This window comes from Octodon degus, unplaced genomic scaffold, assembly GCF_000260255.1.
Source record: "Octodon degus isolate 3935 unplaced genomic scaffold, OctDeg1.0 scaffold00135, whole genome shotgun sequence".
NCBI lineage: Eukaryota > Metazoa > Chordata > Mammalia > Rodentia > Octodontidae > Octodon > Octodon degus.
The window spans coordinates 2230943-2238702 of record NW_004524711.1 but is presented as its reverse complement, the minus strand read 5'-3'; the positions used below and the strand labels follow the sequence as shown (position 1 = coordinate 2238702).

Here is a 7760-nt window from a genome sequence, read left to right as displayed (position 1 = left end):
TATATATATTTCATCATAATAATATGATCTGTTACATAGTTAACACATGAACTTTCTATTAGGTGAGCAGGAGAACTATTATTTAAGGCAGGAGACCAATTATCAAATCATTTACAAAAGCTTAAAAGTGATTGTCAATCCTTTGGATATAAACTATGACTTCATTAAAGTATTACATATTCATAATTATAAAATATTATTAAATGTTAGATAAAAGATGACACATGCTAACATTTATGAAAAAAACTTCAGCAAGGTTATAAAATCTAAGATGAATTTTATCAAAACCTCAGGGAGAATTTTATAACCAAAAACTATGGAAGCTATCACTTGGTCATTAGTTTGTTTGATTTCTATGGATAAAGTCCTAAGTGTGAGAGTGAAAATTTATTCATGATGTAGGAAGCTTTGGTTCATAGTGATCATGGTACCAATACATCATCAGTATCCAGTACATAACACTGAAGTAGCAGTGGCATTTTGGTCCCCAGGACATAATGCTGACCCACAGGATATATCTGCCACCACCCTTAGCTGACCCTCTACTTTGTCTTCTCACCGCACACAACTGCACTCTGCTACTCTGAGAGCTCTAATTCTCTCCTACGAATGCAATTTCATGCACCTGCCAGGAAGCTTAAGAAGATGCAGTGTGAATTGTCACGGTGAAATGAACCTGCTTCTCTCGATGGTTAATGATCATAGATAAATGCAGCACCCAAATAATGTCACATCATCAGTGCATTCTCCCATTCGGGGTACATCTCTCTTCTTGGTAACAGTCTGCACGCAGGAACTTACATCATGGGTTACTGAGATGGCGAGACTTTAACTAGGAGTCAACACAGTGCATCTTACTTCCAAACTCTCCTCAAAGCGCATAAGCTTTTAGGCGTTGGCATTTGTAATATCTTCATCTTCAATGTAGATATTGTGATGTGGATCCAGGATTCTCTACTTTAAGTAGAAATAGAAAGAGGTAGACAAGTGTTTGAACATAAATAGTTCATTAAGGACACATGGTGGTCTATTTAATGAATACCTCTACAAATTAATACATGCCTATTTCCAATATTTAGAATGCATTTCATTATCATATGCTTATGTGTACTATATATTCAACTGTTAATTAGAAATTTTGATGTAGTTGAATAGACACATTATAATTAGAAATTATAAATAAAATTTCAAAAGATATTAAAATAATATTAAGGCACATATTAAATTACTTTCTCTCCTCAAAACCATGTTGAATTTAGCCCAGCATCCTTAAGTCACTAAACAAAATGGAAATTGATGTACATTAACAGTTCTTGGTTTCTCGTTACCTAAACTAAAACAATTCCAGAATGAGTAAAATGAGAACTATGGTAAACCTAGCTGCAACTAATTTTCCTTAAACTCCTTTATTTCCTATTTCCTGTGCATGTTTTAACGACTCTTACAAAATGGGAAGTAATGAAAATGTTAGTTTTGAGCGTGCTTTTACACATTGTAAATGTTAATATATCTTCAATGAAATTGAAACCACACCTCAAAGTAGAAATGAAAACGCCCAATCCACTGTTTACTGCGGAGTGTACAACATAGCGCCCATCGCTGCCCGAGAGTCCGCGCTGAGACTGTCAATGCTTTTTTGCAGCTTTTGCCAGCAGGAGAAGCTGCCAACGACTTTCCAGTCCTGCGTGATCACCAAAGAGTGTCAGGTGTCTGAGTGGTCGGAATGGAGCCCGTGCTCAAAAGTGTGCCAGGCTGAGACGTCGTCGTCCCCCACCGGCGTGCGCGTGAGGACTCGAACCATCAGGCAGTTTCCCGTGGGCAGTGAAAAGGAGTGTCCGGAACTTGAAGAAAAAGAAGCCTGTGTGGCCCCAGAAGATGCGGCTGCGCCCTGTTCCACGTGAGTGACCCGCACTGTTTGACCTGAACAGTAGCTCAAAGCGCAGCAGTTTGTACACATTTACAGCAGAAACGTACAATAGCCCCCTCCAAACTCTATGCTTAAAAAAGAAGAAGAAAGAAATACAGGTTTTGCAGAATAAAGTCGAAGCTTCTAAATATCCACCAAGGTTAAACTTTTTAGCAGGATTTCTCTACCTAGGTACTTTCTGTAATGCCAGTTGGCAAATGTTTTTGTTTTCCCTAAGGGCCTGTAATAAATACATTGGGTTATGCAGGTCGCATATTCCTCTTTTGCAATAATTCCACATCGTCACTGGCATTATAGACAGTCTGTCAACAAATGAATTTGCTTATGTTCCAATAAAATTTATTACACAAGCAAGTGACAGGTTGATTTGATGCTTAGATTTTATAGCTTGTTTATCCCTATTCCGTAGACTTTCAAAATATATATATATATATATATATCCATTAAATAGAATAAAATACTATTCCAAACTAATGAAACATTAAAGTCTTTAAAGACTAGAACTGTGTTTATTAATCTTAAGATCTATGCATAGGTGTGGTGTTACATCTGTGTGCCTTATATATTTCCTGTTTCAGCACTACAGTGTATAACAAAGTCCAACACATAGTAAGTACCCAGAAAATGATTGCATTCACGTGAAATAAGACAAGTCCACAAGTACTTGGCAGTGCAGCACTGTTCGGTTCATCCTTAAAAGCATTATTTCCAAGACATTATTGTGAACTCTCTTGGCAACCACAACAGTTCAGCTTTATCTGAATACAGAATAGATACAAAACAAATGAGCAAACTTGAGTTTCTCGGTGGTGCACAAACCTCATCATGAGCGTCTCTGGAATATTCTACACATTTCAAAACCATGCATACAATTGGAACTTCACAAACCAGTGAGAAAGGAAATTAATACTCCTACCATTACAGCTAAAAATAACAAAACTGGTGATGATTTATGTGAGAACTTCAATTCGCAGCTTCTTGAAATTACCCATTGTCCTCTAATATAACAAGTAACTGAAAACTCCAGTTTCCTTCTGTCCCCAACTGTCCCATTTGTTGATTTCTCGCCATATGACATACAAAAGGAAGTTGCCAGAATTTTCAGCTTCTTTTCCCTCTTGTGAATTTTTTATTTTTGTCTTTATCCTCTTATATTTAAACATCATTAACAAAATTGATAAAATCTTTTGAGTCTCTTTCTGCTCCCTTTTTTAAGGAAGTAGCATTTTTCTTAGACTGTATAACATATTTACAGAACTGGAAATCCATTCCTCTCCTGGGGCTCCTTGAAAGGACCTAACTTGAAATTTCATTCTACATTTTCAAGTGGTCATCATTTACGTTCCCTAATAAATGAATTATTTAGCTTGACCTCTCTGTACCTTGTCTTTGCAAAAGGGCATCAACTCCGTGTTCCTAGAATTGACCTGAGTATTACCCTACCTTTACAAACAGATGCCAAGAGTATTGTCCCTGACACCCAGCCCTTCATCTGCTAAGCCATGACTCTCCATCGTGCTCTTGGCTGTACTGTCAAGGAACTTCTCTGACCAAGGAAAGCTTCAGATCTGACATCGAAGGCCCCCTTTAACCTTTTTGTCTAACTGAGATACGCACTGGCATGGCCATTTGCACCTATGTTGGCTGTTAATCTGCTTACTGAGAAAACATCTTGGTTAAAGTGACTCAACTCCAAGTTCTACATGAGCTATTTTCTTTGGGCTTTTAGAGTATTCCTATCCTAGATATGAAAAAACGCTGCCTCTATCTTCAAGTGCATTAGGAAATGGCTCCTGCCTATGTCCTTCAAGCACGCGTCAGTCCCCTAACATTTCTTTTGCATCATGATCTTGATTGGTACTTTAATTGTGCGTCATAGATTGTCTTTCCTACACTTCACTGATTAGAAATATCAGCACTTTCCATTTGTCAACATTCATCAGAGGCGAAGAGGAGCCAATTCCTATTCTTGCCAATAAAGAGAAAGCCCTGAATTGTTTCCTTTAATTCTAACACAATTATAGTTTTGCTCCAGTGTGAAGAAGCAATATTCATTTTACTAGAGACAAAACAAATGTTTGAGTTCATCACTTGGGATGTTTTCCATTTTCAAATTTAATCTTTCTTTGTTTATGAGCATCAAGAAAGGGCAGGCTTGGGTTTGCTTAGCTTAATTGAACATAAAATTTTATGCTTTCAGTATTTGCTTTTTTCATAAAATATTTACAAATGGCAATTAAAACAGAATCATTTTACATTTAACCCTGCTCCTCCCTGGGCACTACAGAAGATAGGCAAGGCACTGAAATTTGCTTTTCATCCTACTTCCAGTCCATGATGGAGTTGAGAGGAAAACAGTATTAAAATAATTTTTAAAACAAAATATGAAAGGAGTGGAGAAATGTTACCCTCACTAGGCATGGCAGCCACTGCTGGTTTTTCCTTCCTGTAGGTATGGCTGGAGGACCACAGAGTGGACGGAATGTCGCGTGGACCCCTTGCTCAGCCAGCAAGACAAGAGGCGAGGCAACCAGACTGCCCTCTGTGGAGGGGGCGTCCAGACCCGGGAGGCGTACTGCGTGCAAACGAATGATAACCTCCTAGCGCACTTAAGCACACACAAGGACAAAGAAGGTATGCTCTGCTTTCTTCTAAGTGAGGTGCTCATGGACAGCAAGCATGTGGCAGCCCCAGATGCGTGTACACAGAGCCATTCAGGCTGCAAAGAGTCATATTTCTGATCTCATTATAGTTGATGTACACCACGGTTAACTTTAATCCACATTCTAGCTGTTGAAAAGTTTGAATATAAATCTGTCTTTTTTGTTCAGTTTTAAGTTATTGACAAGCTTCTTTTTAAATTTTTGTTTTAAATGCCTTTCTGGGACTGGCAGGATAGCTCAGTGAACTAAGCACCTGCTTTGGAAAGTGCAGGGACCAGGGTTCAACCCCCAGTCCCACATGCTGTTCCAGTCCCACTCCTGGAGTGCGCTGAGCCAGTGACAGAGTCTAGTTGGGGTGGTGCACACCTGTCATCCCAGGGCTGGAAAGGCTGAAAACAGGTGGATCACTACGAGGCCAAGCTGCACAGTGAGACCCTGTACCAAATACATAAATGAAAAAAAAGAAACCTTTAAGTGCCTTTCTGATTCATCCCTGGATCAAAATTAAGCAGAACTAATAAATTATGAAATTAGAATAAAGTCTTATAAGGTAAGTATATACAAGTATAGAAAGCCTAATTTTTCCTTTAAGTGAGAGGTAAAACCTCATAAAAATCAATCTCATTTTATTAAAATGTACTAAAAATAAACTAGTCATGATATTTAATAAAACTTTCAGTGGAAAGGTAAGTAAAATAAATACATTGTTTAGAAGAGTACAATAAAAGGAAATTCTAACCCCAACAATGCCATTTTCTCCCCTTTAATAGCTTGGCAGGTATATGTTTCATTTTATTTTATTTATGGTACCAATTTTAGGGCCAGATGCTGTAAGTATGCAAACAAATAAATGAAACCAGTATCTCTGCCAAAAAAGTATACATTCTCTTATGGTGATGCTTTTATTAAATTCTCATCATTGTTGGATGAAGATTACAGGGAACAGTTAGGTCTGCAATCTACTCTAATATGAATATGTTTTAGGAGAGTTTTAAACAGTCCTGGCAATTTCTGTTGCAAACTGAGTTCCAAAGCACATGAAAAGATAGAGAGTGTATAGAGACATCAGTACAGATTTCATGCTGTGGAAGTCCTTCAAGCCATTACTCTGGCATACACAAAAGTCTACAATTCTATTGCAGTATGACAATACAGCGTGTGTGTGAGAGAGAGAGAGAGAGAGAGAGAGAGAGAGAGAGAGAGAGAGAGAGAGAGAGAGAGAAACAAATCTCAAGTCTTGAACATGAAGATCAGCATGCTGTATCTGGCAAGTTGTGGTTAGGGCAGGTTGGAGTTACCTAGGAATGGTGCTGACTGGAAAAAACAAACAGTAAAGATCCTAGGTGACACCAGCAAATGACAGAAGGGAAAAAAGAAACTGTTCAGACAAGCGATCTGAGCAAGAATAATCAGAATGACCAACAGTAGAGATGGCTCCTGTGCTTCTATAAAAGAAGTGGCACTAGTGACCAGAAATTCATAGATTATAAGTACTGAAGTTTTGTAATTGTCCTGTATGCACTAATTTTACAAAGCATGCCATCTCATTTAGGAATCTAGCCTAGGGATACATTTTGCTACTAATGTATCTTGAGGTTGTAAGAAAGTAACATAAAATATGTAATGTTAGTACATTAATATTTTTGGCAACTTTAATGGTTGCATTTTTAACTCTCCTGGGTAGATTTATTACAGTCGTCATTTCAGAGTAGTATAATTTCATGGCTTGAGGTAGAATGGATTTTAGTTTCTGAATGTCAATTATGTCTTGTAGGTTATTATTTTCAAAGGATGCTTAAGAATTCTGAATTGCAACTGTTATTTTTTTCAGGGAGTCATTCATATCTTGTTGAAAGTACTGCAGAATACCAAAAATAAAGGTCAAAGAAACACACACAAAAATTATGATATATTTGTTACTCTAAAGCAAATGTCAATACATAGGAAAGAATTACTTCACCTGAATTTAATATTTATAAAGTTAACATGCAACATGAATAACTTAGTAACTTTGTCCTTTATATAATATTCTAAGAATACTGAACATCTAATATAGAGCTTCCCAAACAGTTGGTTCTCCTTAAAAAGTGCAGTGTTGGGGCCAGTGAGATAGCTCAGTGGTCTAAAGCGCCTACTTAGGCAAGCTTATGCCGGTGCAGGGGGCTACAGTTGGATCCCCCGCACCACATGTGGTGCCAGCCACACACCCAAGGTGGGCTGAGCTGGCAAAAAAAAAAAAAAAAGGAGCAGTGTTTTTTCCTCAGAATTTGAACAACAGGAGAACTCCACAACCTCTTTCACCAAGGGCACTTAACATTTTCCACTAAGAAACTATTCAGTACCCCACAATTCCAGGGGTGATATGCAAAGACTGTGTGAGTATGAGTGGGAGACAAAATAGGCTGGGATGTGCAGATGTTTCCCAGCCTAGCTTCTTCAATAGATATGAAGGAGAGAAAGTTCACTTTATAAAGAAAAAGAAACCTCTCAAATAAATTCTCCCTCCAGTTTTAAAATGAAATTAATTCCAAGGAACCTGTAGTATACAACCACCAACAATTCACCCGAAGAGCAATTCATGTTGTACCTATTTTGATGAACAGTCTGGACCATTCTTTTTTTCAGATTTACACTGTATTCTGTGTGACTTGTTTCACGTATAACCAAGGTGTTAAAATACCCTCCCTCAAAATCAAGTACTTTAACTCAGAAGGGAACTTGTTAACACAAAAAGCAGCAAGCAATATGAAATTCACATAAACTTCCTTATCTTCCTGGCAGGTCACTGTACACAGGGAGTGGGGCAGCTGTACCCGCATGACAGAGCCCCATGACTCTCTGGGTTCGTCTGTCTATGCACTACTGTTAATGACTCAGGCCACACAGGCTGACCAGAACATTCTCTTGCATGGGGTTAGTTTATTTAATTTCCAGAAAGTCAAAACCATATGATTCAACTACTCTCAAAAATCATTTAGTATAGTAGTTACAACTTGCTATGTTATTTGTCAGTTGAATTATGTCAACAGGATAGCCATTAATTAGTATTAGCTTCTATAGATGACAAAATATATATCAGCTTGATCTTAGAGTGCATCTACATTTTATTTGTATTCTGATTTTGGCTGCAAATAAATCTCACGATTTTGATTCTCTCTCTCTGTCTCTCT

General features: G+C 37.8%; 1 protein-coding gene across 1 annotated transcript in view; it reads left to right on the top strand.

Moving 5' to 3' along the window:
• Positions 1-7760, top strand: part of Thsd7a (thrombospondin type 1 domain containing 7A) — a gene marked incomplete at its 5' end in the record, with an annotated part of 460951 nt that overhangs the window by 245833 nt on the left and 207358 nt on the right. Inside the window, 2 exons of the mRNA XM_023701405.1 lie at positions 1643-1897; positions 4380-4561. Of these exons, the coding sequence (XP_023557173.1) occupies positions 1643-1897; positions 4380-4561 (437 nt within the window). The remainder of the gene's footprint in view (positions 1-1642; positions 1898-4379; positions 4562-7760) is intronic.